This window comes from Polypterus senegalus, chromosome 1 (genome assembly GCF_016835505.1).
Source record: "Polypterus senegalus isolate Bchr_013 chromosome 1, ASM1683550v1, whole genome shotgun sequence".
Lineage (NCBI taxonomy): Eukaryota > Metazoa > Chordata > Cladistia > Polypteriformes > Polypteridae > Polypterus > Polypterus senegalus.
Window position 1 is genome coordinate 66330187 of NC_053154.1, and position 18691 is coordinate 66348877.

The window sequence follows — 18691 nt, forward strand, 5'->3', positions numbered from 1 at the left end:
TCAATTGGACCGACCAAATTTGAAAATCAGAGAACAGATGATCTTGTACACATGCATATATACTGTATATATATATATATATATATATATATATATATACAGTAGTGTACATATACTGTATGTACATGGTGGTGAGGGGGGCTTCAGGTATAAGGAGGAAGCTCTCACTGGAATATGCTGGAGGTGTGCACAGTTGGAGAGACACACTACTGACCCATTAACTTGCAGAAACTAAAAACAATTCAGAAGATCAGTGATGAGATAAACTGTCTTTAGATAATTCCTGAGATTAACATGTTTAATTTCATTAACATTTCACACCGTTCGTTCTCTTCTCTGCATTTTGCTGTAGGATTCTGTAGTAAGCACCAGCTCTAACTCTTTTGCTGTATATACTCAAAGAATGAAACTAACAACCAAGAAACAGAGCAATCATTTTGAATTCCAGTAAATGTGTTCTACTAATCATCTGCATGGATCAACAAATTGGCTTCTTTCAATCATATCCCCATTGCTTCCACTATGCACTTTGTGGACACTTCTGCATTTCCACAAAGTTATACTGTGTTTTCTACTTTTAGGTGATTATGTTCAGTCTCTGGCTGGACACACTTTTCCAAGCGATTATGCAAATGGCCACATCTTTGAGGACACATATGCGTCACTCCCTACTCATCCATCCACTGTCAAAGTTGTACTTGAAGAAGATCACATTCTACACAGCCTTGTGGCTGAGAGGATTATGGTAATAAGTGATGCCAGCTGGTAAGTAGGCAATATAACAATGTAAGGTTGGATTGAAACCCTGTGTCTGATCCCACTACAATTGAGAAGCAAGGCTAGAGAGCACAGTTTCCAAATTTCAAACACAAACTGAGATGGAACTTAACGTTATTGTGTGTCCCAAAGCCAGTTGTAAAGTTCAACCTCTTATTTGTATATGGAGGAATATTTCACCCAAAGTTAATTAAATGAATAGATGTATTATGAAATGGGACAATAAATAAATAGTATCAAATTGATGTGCAAGAATAAATAATTAAATGTATCATTAAATATAAGTATTTTGTTCTTTTTTCTATTTATGTATGTATTTAATTATTTCTTGATTCATTTATTTCAATGCCACCACATGTAACTTGAAATATGCCTTCACAAAAACCGTGTGTGCCAAGCAGACCAAAGAACACTAAACTGGCCACTATGGACTGATAAAACTTACCCAGCACTTGACACATGAATTCAAGGAGCACAGTCTTCTCTAAAGAAGGCACAACTTTGGGCCTCTTTGTAACACAGATCAGTGCTGTCGACCACATCCATCTCATGTTCAGATAGATCCCCACCTGTCGTGTCTGTGCCACCTATGCTACCCGAATTCCCACTGGCATAGTAAGAGTCTGACACCAACTTCTTTGTCTTTGTAAGGTTACATTCCGAGCATTTCTCCCTCACTACATGACATGTCCTCCACCACCTTTCTTTAAAACCGATCTTCATCTCCATTGTTAATCCAGCCTTTATCAGACAAAAGTCACATGAGAATTTCATACTTGACAAAAATTTTAAAATTGTGCTGCAGAGGAAGATTTGAAAGAGAGATAAGGCAGAAACTTACATGCCAGTATGAGGCTGGCTGCTATCTCTGTCACAAAGTCCTGGAGCCTCAGAAGCCATTTTACATTTGTTAGATAGTCCATGATCTGTGACGTTGTAACACCGTGGAGGTACTAACCTGCATCCCAATAAGCTTAACCCCAGTGCTGGATAACCTTAAACGCCTTAAAGGCTCTGGAGAAATCAAAGGATCAGATTCTTACTGCAGAGCTAGTTTTGTTCAGGTGGAGTAGCATCTGTGGAGCTTCTATAGGGTGGTCCAGATCTAATTATGCAATTTTCATTATGCTATAACTTAAGTTTATTACATAGAAAATCACCCGAAAAATCCCGGACCATCGAGAAGTGTGCGAATTGATGACATGAAGAATCGTCTTCGTGCCGAGTTGAAATCGTCCCCACATAAATCAAAGACGACCTGGATCTGCATAATCAGATCTGGACCACCCTGTACAGTAGGTCAGAGGGTCATTTACTCCTATATGTTCCTGGAACATTATAAATAAAAATGTGAAAAACACCATTGAGAGTGTTGACTAGTTGGTGATTGAAAAGGTAATTATGGACTGTTTTTTGTTAGCCTATAAAATACAGAAATGAAGTCATAAACAGTATAAAATAAAACTTGTACTTGTGCCTGCTTGCATTAATAACAGAGGTGGCTACAGAGACAAAGTAGCCTGGACATGTAAGCTATCTTGGGTAAAAGTGTCAGAAAATCTACACTAATAATAATAATAATTGAATATATTTTGGACTAGATAAATGTGCCAGATTAGCCATCAAGTGAGGCAAGTTTTTCTCAGGACTGAGCACAAGGCTAACACAGCTTAGCAGTGCCAGAGCCACGGTACAGATTCAGGATCATCTACTGGAGACAGCAGGAAATCCAGGAGAAAGCTTTAACACAGTACAGTTGTCTGTCTGCACCCAAAAGCTAAAACAGATTGAATGTACATCCCCAGAAAAGGCTCATTGAGCTGGAGAGCACATACAAAAGCACGATTGTCGGTCTCAGTGGATACATCAAGCCTGGAACAGGCAAATTTCAGAATGAAACACAAAAAACAAAACAGAATGTATTCTCTTCTCAAAATCAGCAAAGAAATCAAGTGCAGATACTTCAAGCCTGATACTTGTCCCCAGACAACAACATCTAGTCTTGCGGCCTTCAAAAACAAGATGAAAACTTAACTAATCGATGAAAAAAACAAGAACATCTAGTCATAACAATTCCATATTCACAGGCAGACTTTGAACAACTGTGTCAACAAAAAACTGACCTTTGGATGGTTGTGAGGTTCTGGACAATTACATCTTGCCTGAAGAGGGGGCCTGAGTTGCCTCAGAAGCTTACATATTGCTATCTTTTTAGCTAGCCAATAAAAGGTGTCATTTTGCTTGATTTCTTATTTCCTCAGTCCTCATAAGACATTCTGAATGATGCAATTTAGCTGTTCGTGAAACCAGAATCACCTTACTTTAAACCAGTGACTCCTATCATCCTTTTTCATGAGAGAATCTCGTCGTTTGGGGCTGTACAAGACTTGAGTTTAAGTAAGATGTGGCAGAAGGAACTCCTATTAATCTTTTAAAGACCAGGGAGCAGAGCACAGTTCCAGTGCAGTATGTTGAGATTACTACAAATCACTGTGGTGGACAGCCTATCTGGACTCTCTCCATCCCGTTTTGCAAAACCATCTTGGCCTGATAGAAGGAGCCCTGAGAGTACAACCACAGACCTTTCACACAGTGTCTGGGGCCCAGGAAGTTATTTTTGGGTCTTCCCCAGAAGAGGTCAATAGTCTGTTCTTAAAGGCCCTGTTCACCCGGTAAAGAGTTCCGCTTGAAGTTGGGGGAAGAAAACCTTGGCAATGCACCTGCCACTTTAAGGATAGGTAGACATTATGGGAATCACAGGTCGACTATTGCTATACATTTTTCTGTTACTTTTTTGGGGTGTGTATGTATTTGCCCTGTAATGGACTGGCGTCCTGTCCAAGGATTATTCCTGTCTTGTGCCTTATGCTAGCTAGGATAGGCTCCAGCTCGCATCAGGAGACCCTGTTCAGGGCTAAGTGGGTTAGCAAATGACCGACTCACTTTGTGTTTACCCTCTTTCCTTGACTTTTAATCACTTTATCATATGTTTACATTTTAGCTTCCTTGGGTTGTCTTCTTGGGTCACTACTTGGGGATTACTGTTATTGTTACTGTCATAATAGTTTTTCATTGGTTTTGTTACTTTTTCGAGCTACCATTTTGTGTCACAATCTCTGACATCATCATGCCACCCATATAGAAGATGGCAGTGTGCATTCACTCTTTCTAAATGTCAGAACTTTGCCGACACAAAGGGAGAGACTTGTACAGTTCTTCCTTAATGTGTTTCAAGAAAAAAAAAAAACTTGCCAAAATCTGATTTGGTTTTAGACTTTAACTTTTAAGTTTTGGTTAGTGTTTTTGCTACTAGGAGTCTATATCTTTAGAAAATAAAGTCAGCTTGTTCTGTGATTATTCTTTTGAACTGCCCTTTAAACAATTCTATTTCCCTGCCACTAAAAAGTAATACACTTTCTAGTTGAACTGCAGGGTGGACCAAATGCAGGGTCTAAAATTTGATTCCTTAGAGACAACACTCTCATCTGTAAGAAGGACACTGAAGACACTTCTTGGATGTTCCATAAATAACTCTGCCTCTTTTATTTTCTCCTTATAAACCTTCCTGGTGAGAGACAGTCAATAGTCAAATGTGTGAAATGGGATATTTCATAAAGGCATATTGGCACCATTAAGAGAAACCTGTTGAAATGCAAGTCAACGTTTTAGGAAGAGGATAATTCTTCAGCCACAGCATACTATACACCAAATTCATGTTCCTGGTAGTTCTACTGGTCTTGGTACTTGACAAAATTTAAAGTAAATGCTTTGCTTATTCCAATTGCTGCCTCTACAGTGGTGTGAAAAACTATTTGCCCCCTTCCTGATTTCTTATTCTTTTGCATGTTTGTCACACAAAATGTTTCTGATCATCAAACACATTTAACCATTAGTCAAATATAACACAAGTAAACACAAAATGCAGTTTTTAAATGATGATTTTATTATTTAGGAGAGAAAAAATCCAAACCTACATGGCTCTGTGTGAAAAAGTAATTGCCCCCTGAACCTAATAACTGGTTGGGCCACCCTTAGCAGCAATAACTGCAATCAAGCGTTTGCGATAACTTGCAATGAGTCTTTTACAGCGCTCTGGAGGAATTTTGGCCCACTCATCTTTGCAGAATTGTTGTAATTCAGCTTTTTTTGAGGGTTTTCTAGCATGAACCGCCTTTTTAAGGTCATGCCATAGCATCTCAATTGGATTCAGGTCAGGACTTTGTCTAGGCCACTCCAAAGTCTTCATTTTGTTTTTCTTCAGCCATTCAGAGGTGGATTTGCTGGTGTGTTTTGGGTCATTGTCCTGTTGCAGCACCCAAGATCCCTTCAGCTTGAGTTGACGAACAGATGGCCGGACATTCTCCTTCAGGATTTTTTGGTAGACAGTAGAATTCATGGTTCCATCTATCACAGCAAGCCTTCAAGGTCCTGAAGCAGCAAAACAACCCCAGACCATCACACTACCACCACCATATTTTACTGTTGGTATGATGTTCTCTTTCTGAAATGCTGTGTTCCTTTTACGCCAGATGTAACGGACATTTGCCTTCCAAAAGTTCAACTTTTGTCTCATCAGTCCACAAGGTATTTTCCCAAAAGTCTTGGCAATCATTGAGATGTTTCTTAGCAAAATTGAGACGAGCCCTAATGTTCTTTTTGCTTAACAGTGGTTTGTGTCTTGGAAATCTGCCATGAAGGCCGTTTTTGCCCAGTCTCTTTCTTATGGTGGAGTCGTGAACACTGACCTTAATTGAGGCAAGTGAGGCCTGCAGTTCTTTAGATGTTGTCCTGGGGTGTTTTGTGATCTCTCGGATGAGTCGTCTCTGCGCTCTTGGGGTAATTTTGGTCGGCCGGCCACTCCTGGGAAGGTTCACCACTGTTCCATGTTTTTGCCATTTGTGGATAATGGCTCTCACTGTGGTTCGCTGGAGTCCCAAAGCTTTAGAAATGGCTTTACAACCTTTACCAGACTGATAGATCTCAATTACTTCTGTTCTCATTTGTTCCTGAATTTCTTTGGATCTTGGCATGATGTCTAGCTTTTGAGGTGCTTTTGGTCTACTTCTCTGTGTCAGGCAGCTCCTATTTAAGTGATTTCTTGATTGAAACAGGTGTGGCAGTAATCAGGCCTGGGGGTGGCTACGGAAATTGAACTCAGGTGTGATACACCACAGTTAGGTTATTTTTTAACAAGGGGGCAATTACTTTTTCACACAGGGCCATGTAGGTTTGTTTTTTTTTTCTCCCTAAATAATAAAAACCATAATTTAAAAACTGCATTTTGTGTTTACTTGTGATATATTTGACTAATGGTTAAATGTGTTTGATGATCAGAAACATTTTGTGTGACAAACATGCAAAAGAATAAGAAATCAGGAAGGGGGCAAATAGTTTTTCACACCACTGTACATGGGCACTTTCTTAACTAACCAACTCGTACCATAATTGAAATGGGCCTTAAGTTGCAGGTTTCAGCTTCACCTCTCAGCTTGTTTTCTTAATTGGGTGTGAGAATCAGTGTCTTTCATTTAAAGGACTTTAGGATGGTGGATTAAATAGGAAGACATGATAAATCAAGGGTGCAGCATGTAAAAGAAAAAGGATACATTCATTATTGGGCTCTCGTGTAATTCTTGGCCATATCTTTCATATTTCAGTATATTTTACATAGATATGAATATTGGTTTTTATTATGTTGCCAGCTCAGACACGGAGTCTGACCCTTTTGGGAGTTCATTTAATGGTGACTATCGAGAGGGGATGACTGAAGAAAACACTCAGGAGGATGTTGTTCAAAGACCAGACTCAGATGTACCACATAATCCAAACCCAACCACAACTGAAGAAGGTAAGAGACAACGTGAGGCAGCCAACCTGAATCAAGTCTAAGTTTAATATGATATCAAAAATATGAAAATGTTACCAAGCTGTTTTGTATTTCTTTATACATATAAAATTAACAGTACTGCTCCAAGTTTTCAGTCCATGACATGCTGCCTTCCTGAAATACGACACAGTATATGACACATTTATTCTGAGATAATGTAGCTCTTTGAATCCTGAGATAAAAAGGAGCTTAAACATAAGCTAGTGCTGGCACTTGTATGTTATTTATTTGTCTACATTTCCTGCTGACAAATGGCATGCTAGCCAGAACAGCAAATTTTTCTGCCTTGGTAAAAGAATGGCAGGCCAAAAATGGCAACAAGATTTTGTATTGGTTGATAAAACAGTAAATGACTACCAAAAACAAACAGGGGTCCAAAAGTCTCTGAATCAAAAGAAAAAAACTTCACCAAAACCCAGTATGTATCAAAAATGTGAAAAAGGTTTTTAGGATGAATTCATCTCTTCCTACCTTGTAAATATTTTGCCACAATCCAAACAGAATATTAGAACATTGAATGTTTTTCAGGACAGACAATGCAGCCCCACAGAACTCTCCAACTAACTCCTCCAAAATAACATCAAGTTGAGATTAAAGGCTTGCTGTCTATGGTCTCTGTGTTAAGAAAAACTAATGTTTGTGGGAAATGTACCCATGTACTGTGTCCCCCTGTTCTTGATGAACTCATTTCAAAGTAACAGCCTGGTTCCACTGTACTTTTCATAAATTTAAAAACTTCAATCATGTCACCTCTTAATCTCTGTTTGCTTAAAATGAAAAGGTTCAGCTCTTTTAATCTTTCCTCTTAACCCTACACTGCAGTCCTGGAATCTGCCTACTCTCTCTTCTCTGGACTTTTTCTAGCATCCAGAGACCAAAACTGCACACCGTACAGCAGGCACAATTTAACTATTGCATTATTAACCTCCTTGGACTTGTACTCTACACATCATGCTATATAATCTGACAGTTTTTTAGCTATCTTAATGGCTTCTGAACACAGTCTGAATGTAGATATTGACAAGTTCATTATGACTTCTAGGTCCTTCTCATGAGAGGTATTTCCAAGTTTCAGACCTCCAATTGTGTATTCAGACCTAACATTTTTATGTCCTACATGTACTACTTTACATTTATTGACATTAAATTTCATTTCCACAAATCTTCACAAGCCTGTACGTTGTCCAAGCCCCTCTACAATGATTCAATGGATTCTGGATTATCTGTCAATCCATCCAGTTTGGTACCACCTGCAGACTTAACCAGCTTGCTATTTATATTGCAATCCAGATCATGTATGTATATTAAAAATAGCAATGGCCCTAGCACTGACCCCTGTGGATAACCAATTTTAACATCACTCAATTCTAATAAGGTGCCTTGCACCATAGCTCTCAGCTTTCTGTCTTTTAGCTAGTTTTGCACCCATTCACACACTATACACTAAAGTCCCACTTTTTGAATTTGATACCCAACCTCTCATGTGACACTTTACCAAATGCTTTCTAAAAGTCAAGATAAATAATATCACCATTTTGATCATATGCCTTTGTTGCTCCCTTATAGATTTCCAGCATGTTAGTAAAACATGACCTCCCACTTTTGAACCCATGATGAATATTCCGTAAAACTCCTGTTCTTGCCATGGGCTGCTTGATCTTTTCCTTAATAATTAGTTCAATTAATTTACCTGTGACGTATGTTAAGCTTACTGGCCTATAGATAACTTAGATCTGCCATTTTATATAAAGAGATAATAAATGCATCAAAAATGTATATATGCACTCACTAAGCTCCTTAAGCACTCAAAGATAAATGCTATGCTACATTTTCCAAATTAGTAAGTACCTACTTGGCAGTCTCTGTTACAGTCCAGAGGTTATCCACTTCTTCACATGTGAAAACTTCAGAAAACATTAACTGTATATTTTAATCCCCCTTTCTTCTTCTTATTTCGGCTGCTCCCTTTAGGGGTTGCCACAGCGGATCATCTTCTTTCATATCGTTCTGTCTTCTGCATCTTGTTCTGTTACACCCATCACCTGCATGTCCTCTCTCACCACATCCATAAGCCCCCTTTTAGGCCTTCCTCTTTTCCTCTTCCATGGCAGCTCTATCCTTAGCATCCTTCACCCAATATACTCAGCATCTCTCCTCTGCACATGTCCAAACCAATGCAATCTTGCCTCTCTGACTTTGTCTCCTAACCGTCCAACTTGAGCTGACCCTCTAATGTACTTATTTCTAATCCTATCCATCCTTGTCACACCCAATGCAAATCTTAGCATCTTTAGCTCTGCTCCTCCAGCTCTGTCTCCTGCTTTCTGGTCAGTGCCACTGTCTCCAACCCATATAACATAGCTGGCCTCACTACCGTCCTGTAGACCTTCCCTTTCACTCTCGCTGATATCCGTCTGTCACAAATCACTCCTGACACTCTCCTCCACCCATTCCACCCTGCCTGCACTCCTTTTTCACCTCTCTTCCACAATCCTCATTACTCTGTACTGTTGATCCCAAGTATTTCAACTCATCCACCTTTGCCAACTCTACTCCCTGCATCCTCATCATTCCACTGACCTCCCTCTCATTTACACACATGTATTCTGTCTTGTTCCTACTGACCTTCAGTCCTCTCCTCTCTAGAGCATATCTCCACCTCTCCAGGGTCTCCTCAACCTGCTCCCTACTATTGCTACAGACCACAATGTCATCAGCAAACATCATAGTCCACGGGGACTCCTGTCAATCTCGTCTGTCAACCTGTCCATCACCATTGCAAATAACAAAGGGCTCAGAGCCGATCCCTGAAGTAATCCCACCTCCACCTTGAATGCATCCGTTACTCCTACCGCAGACCTCACCACTGTCACACTTCCCTCGTACATATCCTGTACAACTCTTACATACTTCTCTGCCACTCCCGACTTCCTCATACAATACCACAGCTCCTCTCGAGGCACCCTGTCATATGCTTTCTCCAGGTCTACAAAGACGCAGTGCAACTCCTTCTGGCCTTCTCTAAACTTCTCCATCAACATTCTCAGAGCAAACATTGCATCTGTGGTGCTCTTTCTTGGCATGAAACCATACTGCTGCTCACTAATCATCACCTCACTCCTTAACCTAGCTTTCACTACTCTTTTCCATAACTTCATGCTGTGGCTCATCAATTTTATTCCCCTGTAGTTACTTCAGTCCTGCACATCCCCCTTATTCTTAAATATTGGCACCAGTACACTTCTTCTCCACTCCTCAGGCATCCTCTCACTTTCCAACATTCCATTAAACAATCCGGTTAAAAACTCCACTGCCGTCTCTCCTAAACACCTCCATGCTTCCACAGCATTTCTGTCAGTATGTCATTTGGACCAACGGCCTTTCCATTTTTCATCCTTTTCAAAGTTGTCCTTACTTCCTCCTTGCTAATCCGTTGCACTTCCTGATTCACTATCTCCACATCATCCAGCCTCTTCTCTCTCTCATTCTATTCATTCATCAGCCTCTCAAAGTACTCTTTCCATCTGCTCAACACACTCTCCTCGCTTGTGAGTACGTTTCCATCTTTATCCTTTAACACCCTAACCTGCTGCACATCTTTCCCAGCTCGGTCCCTCTATCTAGCCAATCAGTACAGGTCCTTTTCTCCTTCCCTTAGTGTCCAACCTCTCATACAACTCATCATACGCCTTTTCTTTAGCCTTCGCCACCTCTCTCTTCACCTTGCGCCTTATCTCCTTGTACTCTTGTCTACTTTCTGTATCTCTCTGACTATCCCACTTCTTCTCTACCATCCCCTTCCTCTGTATACTCTCCTGTATTTCCTCATTCCACCACCAGGTTTCCTTTTCCTCCTTCCTCTGTCCAGATGTCACACCAAATACCCTTCTTGCTGTCACCCTTACTACATCTGCTGTAGTTTCCAAAGCTGTCTGGTAACTCTTCACTGCCACCCAGTGCCTGTCTCACCTCCTCCCTAAACTCAAGCTTGCAGTCTTCCTTTTTCAAATTCCACCATTTGATCCTTGGCTGTATTATATTTTATAATTTATATTCTATATTTCCAAACTTCAATATTTCTCTCCAAAAGCCTTTTAACTTCCCTAATATCCTTCTTACTTGTTGCTCACATGCCCACATATGCCTTGTTAGCACTGGTGTTGTTAATCTTATATGCCTTTTACAGTTGTTTTTTTTTTCCTTTACAGCTTTTTTATCTCCTTATTTATCCAGTATGGAATTTTCTTGGGTGGACAAGATAGCATGACACTAACTTTAAATAGTGTTGTGTTCTTGACATCCCATCCATGATTTGCAGTTGTCACTTGGTAACACAAACAATGCACAGAATGGTGGCACCTATGATCAAAAACAAAATTCAAAATGGCACTGGAGAAATGCTATAAAAAATCAAACAAAAAAACCCCCAAAAGGTCAAAACTGGACTTGAAAATCACAAAATATGTTGAAAATTGCAATTAAGGTAAAGCCTTAAAGACTGTGGACACACCCACAGACACTCAACAATCTGCTGTGCTCCGCATACTTCAAAAATACTTGAAAGCGCTACTTTAAGTGCATGATTTAAAAGAAAAAGCAAACAATTCAGATGAAATGTGTAGCATTCCAACCTGATTTTGTCAGTCGAAGTGGTTGATTGTAATATAGATAACTAAACATGTCCCACCTCCAAAAAAATGCAACCTTAACCTTTATAAACATATATGGTTGTCATTTGAGCAACAGGTACTTGCATGAACATGAGTACTTATCTAGATGCATAGATGTCTGAATATCACCACAGTGTAATTTTGCATGGACCCTGATGCATGAGACAGGTGACTGTGGAAAAAAGCTAGTGTACATTAAAAACAGGCATAGATCATAGAGTGTAAATTACAAAGCAAGAGCTATTGCAAGGCACTGTCAAAAACAAAGGTAAAAAGATCACAAATATGAAAAATCAGGGAATAAAGAAATGATTAAAGTATGAAGAAAGATGCACAAACTACTTTTCCTACATATAGCCACTTTCTTTAGTGAAGACACTTTCAAGGCACATTAATAGTAGAAATCTATATTGAGTATATAATAGTCGGAGCACAGGCAGATTAAGTGACTGTCTGAAGATCACTTAAAGCTTCACTAGACTGGTCAGCTTCTTATTTGCTCTGTGGAGTTTGCAAATTCTCCCCATGACAGTGTAGGTTCACCAGTTTCTTTCCCCATCTTAACAATGCACATACCAGGTTAGTTGGTTGCTCTAAACTGGACCACTATAAGGTTCAGACGATGGGTGGATAGATGGGTTTGAGGTTGCCCCATTTTTTCTGCAATGCTGCCTCCTTGTGAATGCCACTGAAACTGCACCAAATAAGATGCAAATAAGCAGTATGCCCAGAATATTATGGACTGGCATCCTTTCCTGAAGTGGTTCCTTCCATGTCCATGATGCTGGCCTCACAACTCTGGAATAGATTTGGTGGGGTTTGAGAACATTACAAATATGTCTGTTAAGTACCTCATATGCAGCATCCTATCACCTCCAAGTGGCTATAATATCAAATGTGATTAAATATGTGCCTTAATCACAGAGTAAAGCCCGTCACACACAGGATTTTGCTGACAGACCACATCTCTGATTATTAAAAGAATGCTCTCTTATGCCATATTTTTCCTTTTAGTTCTCCATATATATTGTTACTATTTGGCTGACACCTTTATCCAGGGGGATTTACATGATCTGGGTATGTTACATTTGTTGACATGTTTATTTAAAATTCGAATTCAGGCAGGTTAAGTGACTTGCTTAGGGTCACACATTGAGGCTCAGGTGGGAGCTGCTGTATGCTTGCTCAATGTACAAATGAATATATTTTTTGCCATTGCATTACTTATACTAGTTCAACTGTGCCTCCCTGAATTTGGTAAAACAAGTCTTTTAATTTAACATGCCTGATCGTTGTTTGTGTAAAGTGTGCACGTTCTTTCCTTACCTCTTCTATGGCTACTCTGATTTTGCTCCGACATCCTAAAAGATTTACAGGTTAGTTAAACTAGTGATTCCAAACTGGCAATGTATGAGCGTGCTACCAGGATAAGCTTTGGTCCCCCACTGAACACAGAACTGAATTAAGTGGGTTTAAGAATGGTATAAGAATATTGTCTTATAAGTTAAGCTCAAAAAGTTATTATCAGTTATCAATTGTTTTTGTTTTTTTTTTTATTTCTAGTTATACTGCCCCCCAAAGCTTCTAGTTCCATTACATTATCACCAGTGACACGATGGAGGAAGAGAATCCGCAATAGTAAGTAGTCTGCCAGGTAATAAGAAGGTGACCTGAATGTCTTTAGGACCGAGTGAGTTGGATCAGTCTTCGCTGGTCAGCAGCTTTCAGGAGTTGACAGGTTTAACACAAATGTACCCAGAATTCTGCCAAGACCCTTCCTTTGTAATGTTCATGCCACTAAACAATAGTACAAAGGAGGACAAAAAAGTTACCTTGAAGCACACACAGCAGAATGAATGGGAAAAATGTCAGTCCTTGAAAGCGAGACACACTTTTCTTCTCAAGTCTGGTCTTAAAACGTAATAAATCCTCCTTTGCTCTTCGTGAGAGGTACCCATTAAAGGATATTTGTTTTCAGACTGCCAAAAGCCAATCATTCTAAGTAGCTTCTTGAATAGTGTCAATAATATTGCAGAAACCCAAGTGCCATCAGTTACAAACTATAGCAATTTTCCAAACTTGTTTCTTTATGCAGGTCTGACATTCAAGGTGGCCTCAACCTTTTTTCTTATATTTAAAATGAATGCAAGAAATACATTTATTATTTGTGGACATTTTAATGGCTACACTACGTTGTTTTACAATTGATGGATTTATCCTGCATAACGAATTGTTGATCCACTAGAGGGTGCTAATGCTCTCTCCACAGAGGAGCCTCCATTTTGCCAAACAGAGGCCTTTCATATCAGTCGTAAACATTCTTTGGCAAACGCATTTCCTTCTATGGCAACAAATCAAAGAATGCGGTATTTTTCAATTAACGAGTTCAAAATTTTCCAGCAGGCCTTTTGAAATTCATTATCTGGAATCGATAGACTCTGGTTCGAGAGTTTTTAAATTCTGTCATTTTTGAGCCAATCAAGACTAAAAAAAGTATAAAGAAGTTGGGTACTCAGATGTTTAAAAGTGAGATGTCCTGATTATTGTGGTGAGCTAAAACCTCTTACAGGGCCTACTTGAAAGTTGAAGTGCTCCACAGAATGTCTGAAGGGCCTCTCTGAACTGATTTATGCGTCATACATTGTAAGATTATGTTTCAAGAATTTCATTTGTGAAAGTAGTGTCCAACATAAATCTAATACTTTCTGTTTTTGAATATCTAAACGCAAGCTCTTCCAATAATGATGTATAAGAAGAAGAATCAGCTTGTGGAGGACCCACCAGAAGACCTGCAGGTATGATGAAATTTTAGAAACACATTGCAGATAAATCATGTACAAAAGTGATGTGAGCAGCTATGTCACTTTTATAATGTCCAGAGAAATAAGCAAAGTTACGGTAGACTGAGGTTTAAAGTCAAATTTTTTTACACCTCTGAGACATTCTGACTGTGGAAATGTCATACAAATTCAAAAAAGTGAAAGTTATTATATTACTAAATGCCTTGATGTGTTATCTTGTGTTTTGAACAACATATTCTTTAAATGGCTTACAGGCAGCATACCTAACCGAAAAATGTAAATTTTATTTTTAATCTTTATCCAGAAACATCACCAGTTTACCCATCTGGGATCACTGGGTCCTCTTCTATGTTTAGGATGGCACAGCTATTAGAGTGTTGCTGCCTCGTTCTTTGATTCCTTGACTTTGCACATTCTGTGTGACACTTGCATGTTCCCCCATCATGTGCCAAAAAAGCTTCCATCAATGGTTTCCTCCCAAAATAAGTTAGGCTGATTAGATACACTTCACTCACCGAATGAACTATGAGCTGATTGGATACACTACACTCACTGAATGAACTATGAGCTGGATTGGCTTTCTGTCCAGAGTTGGTTTCTGCCCTCTTATGCATAATGCCACTTGCATAGGTTATAGCTCCCATAATCCTGCACTAGAAATAATAATTTCATAAAGTGGATTCATGTATTTACATATTGATCTGGGGTATACCTCAGAAGCTGTGGTCTGCTGGATGTTTTTCATGCATCCTCTATCCATTGTTCTGTCGAACAACTAAGGAACCAACCTTTACTCTGAACAATACTTTAACTTTAGTTACACTGATTCTTTGTAGAATATGTGCTACTTTTAGAAGAAGTTTGTTCCTGATGGACTTGAGAGATTTTGGTCACTCTTTACAAAAACATGAGTATGAAGTCTGTAATCCATTTAACCAACCATTTCTGGAACTATTGAATTTAGAGTTGCAGTGCCTAGAACCAACTATGACAACCTGGCATTCAAGGCAAGAACAAGCTTGGAGGGGTAACAGTCCATTGCAGGCATACTGGGTCAAATTAATCTAACAGGCACTTGTTTGGGATGTGATGGGAAGCTGATGTGTATGGTGGAAACCCACAAGTACTTGAGAAGAACATGCAAGGCAGCCAACAGTCCTGGAATATGAGACAGCAACACTGATCCCTACTACACCACACTGCCCTGGTGCATATATTTTATAAGGAGTGGTATTCCTCACCCATCATACCTAACAAATTCCTTGCTGCAGCAGTATTTTTCCACATTGAAATATTTATTTGTAGAACACAAATAGGGGAGGAGAATAAACTCTCATACAAAATAATAAACTCCTCTACTCCCTCAGCTAGCTGTTCTCAGTGACTGAAAGTTTGGCTGCTTCACCTCAGTGTTCCCTATTTTTGCACTTCTTGCCTTTCTTTCATTCTTGTCTCTTACCTTCTGTTGGCCAGTCTTCCTGCCTTCCTGAGATCTGCTATCTGCTGCGTCCTAAGCACCATGCACAAAAAATATTGATAGGAAGTGGCCATTTATTTGGCACTGAGGTCATTTCTAAACTTAGGGTGTTCTCAGTAAGATCCTAACATCAATACTTTAGAATCCTGTAGCAGTTCATGTTTGTTGCCATAGACTTAAACAGCCAGTCTTCCATTGGTTTTCCAGGATCTTCAATGTGCCATTATAAAATGTGTAGTAACAGGGTCTCTCGGCTGAGAAGTTGAGGCTTTCAACAGTCTGTAAGGAACTGTTTTTTCCTTCATGAGAATTCTCAAATTGCAATTGTATTATATCCGTTTTATGTGCCCTACATGCAGAGTTCAGTGCTACTGCTCATCTGTAGACCATGTAAAATAACAACATAGAATGTAACTGGCAAATAACAGCGCTGTCTAGGAAAAAATTAACTGCATAATTTGATCACGCATCTGTCTGGTGTTATAAACCATGGCAGAACATAAACACTGAAGTGACAAAATTGGAGAAGCAAAAGAAGGATAACTGTGTCAAAAATCCACTCACAGTGCCTGGTGCAGGCAGACAAGCAAGCAAGAGACACATGCTTAACTCAAGAAAATGGCACCAGGAATTAGTGATAAAATTTATTTTTTCCAGTTTAGTTTTGTTGTCACAAGCATGCCTCAGACATGTTGAAGGCACATTTTTGTAAATCAAAATCTTTGCATCTTTGCTACTTTGAACTGGATATATTTGGTACATTTTAAGGCTTTTTGTTCACATTGCAACCCTGATACCCTTTAGGTCGATTATAAAACCCAAGAGCATGCTAGTTATGTTTTTAAAATGTATAGAATATGCTTCACTTTAGAAAGCAGTTTCATGTGGCAAATTAATATATACCAGGAAGAAACAACCTTCACCTAAACAATTGCGAAAATATCATTTAAGGTTTAGTTTTATCCATATTTTTTGGTGTTACTTTATTTTTGTCAAGAGTGCTAATACCATTTTGCTTTGTTTGTGACCTTATCACATAAAGACTATAGTTCACACGCACAGTTGTTTTCATGTTTGCTGTTTGTTTTCTAAAGACTCTCACTTGCCAGCAAAATCTTTATTTCAGAAATGCTTAACTGTTCCTATCTATCTATCTATCTATCTATCTATCTATCTATCTATCTATCTATCTATCTATCTATCTATCTATCTATCTATCTATCACATCTGAAGTGCTTTAAATACACATTCTGTACATATCACTATTTTTAGTTTTTTAATTATGTAGACATCTGTGGGATGTGACCCTTTTTCAAAGCACATGTGCAATTTAAAGAACAGAAAGCTTACACACAAAGCTGTGTGACCATTAACCATTCTCATTGCAGCCTTCCCAGAGTTCTCCTGGTCAGAATCCCTCTCGACTGGTGGCCAGCCCTCCCCTTACACCAAAGTCAGGGGGAGTACACATCTATGACCTCAAACCAGAGTCTGATTTGCCCACTTCAACCACACAAGTACCTGACAGTGTAAAATTATTTCCATCTCCTGATTCTTTACAAGCCCTAGTTGCGAGTGGCACATACAGTGATAATGAAAATGGTCAAGAAGACATAGATGACACCATGAAGAAGTGCCCAAAGAGAAAACTTGTGCTTTCTCCCAATGTAAAGGCATCCTTACTGGACTGGGAGCTGTTAGTGACAGAGGATTCAAGAGAATGTGAAAGACATGCACAAAATGAGAGAACAAAAACTGAACACTGTGATGCCCAGAAAAATGATTTAGGTTCTTCCGGAAGTGGTTCCACTGCTAGCTTACCTCATAGCCACCACACTCATCCAGAAATGCAGAACAACTCAAATTGCTCCAACAACCTTGATCCCACTCCATCTCCTTTCCATATTTTGATTAATGCATTTAGGAAAACATTGAGTGCCTCCAAGAAGATCTTTTCTTTGGATGCCAGTGAAAAAACTGACAGCGTGACTCATTCTTACTCTGACGGAGGACTTAATTCCAGCAAAGGGAAAGAAGACTCTAAAACAGAGCAGTTGTTAAAGAACTCGTACACACTGAGCTCACAACTTCATTTAAATAATCAGCCTGAGACAATGACACCGATTCCAAAGCCAGTGGTTGTCTCCAATTTTCATAGAGATACACCTTCAGAACTTAATGTGGCACAGGGCAAAAACACAACAAGCCCAATTTCACTTAAGATAGACACAGAAGGAAAAGATGATGTAGATGTTTCAAAACAAACTAAACTGAAGGAAGACTGGTCTGTGTTATTTGAGAAGGTTTCACTCAGTGGAGGGTCATTCAGATATTCTAGAAACGATTTATCATTTTCACAGCAAAAAAGACTAAATGAATTTTCTGCCCTCCAAGTTCATGAGCCACAAGAGATGAAGAAGAAAGCAAGTGGCAAAAACAGTCTATGGAATCTCTTTAGCAATGTCAGGAAAAAGACCACTGAGAAGGAAGCCCCTGTCAGAAGCAGGCCATGGTCATCATCACAACAAATGTCAGGTAAGCTTCATTCACATATACATGCTTATATAGATAGTTTTAATTCAGAGAGAAAGAGAAATGAACATAAAATAAAAAGAGAAAAGCACAAAGACAAGAAATAAATTATGGTCTTGTTTGTTACTCCCAGGAGAATTGTTATACGCAGGAATTATCAAAGACAAAATTTTGAAAGTAACATTTAATACATTAAAAGTATGTTACTGCTTTCTATTATTATTATTAATGACATGGAGGACACGTCACACTGCTGTGCCCCACTAACCTGGTTTCAAATATAGCAGAGACTATCTTTGGAGACGTTGTATGTTCTCCTATTACTGGGTATGCATACATTTTTCTATAAGGACTGTGGAGAAATGCCATGTGGTATCCTAAAAACATGCATGTTAGTTTAACAGGTGTACCTAAATTGGCCGGTATGAATTTGTGTGCCCAGAGAAAGACTGGCATCCTACCCAGGACTAGGCACTGCTTTACAGTTAGGACAGGCTCTAGTTAAAATATGCAGACACAGAAAATGAATGATGAATAAAAGACTCTG

The 18691-nt window shown here is 39.1% G+C and overlaps 1 protein-coding gene and 1 long non-coding RNA gene across 13 annotated transcripts in view; one reads left to right on the forward strand and one right to left on the reverse strand.

The window, feature by feature from the left end:
- LOC120526805 (F-actin-monooxygenase MICAL2-like) overlaps positions 1-18691 on the forward strand; it is a 346702-nt gene that overhangs the window by 247601 nt on the left and 80410 nt on the right. For all 5 annotated transcript variants that reach the window (XM_039749949.1, XM_039749960.1, XM_039749956.1 and 2 more), the window contains 5 exons: positions 582-765; positions 6480-6625; positions 12898-12972; positions 14065-14129; positions 17001-18147. In XM_039749949.1, the coding sequence (XP_039605883.1) occupies positions 582-765; positions 6480-6625; positions 12898-12972; positions 14065-14129; positions 17001-18147 (1617 nt within the window). The remainder of the gene's footprint in view (positions 1-581; positions 766-6479; positions 6626-12897; positions 12973-14064; positions 14130-17000; positions 18148-18691) is intronic.
- LOC120526874 overlaps positions 1-18691 on the reverse strand; it is a 215298-nt gene that overhangs the window by 143428 nt on the left and 53179 nt on the right. The window lies entirely within an intron of this gene.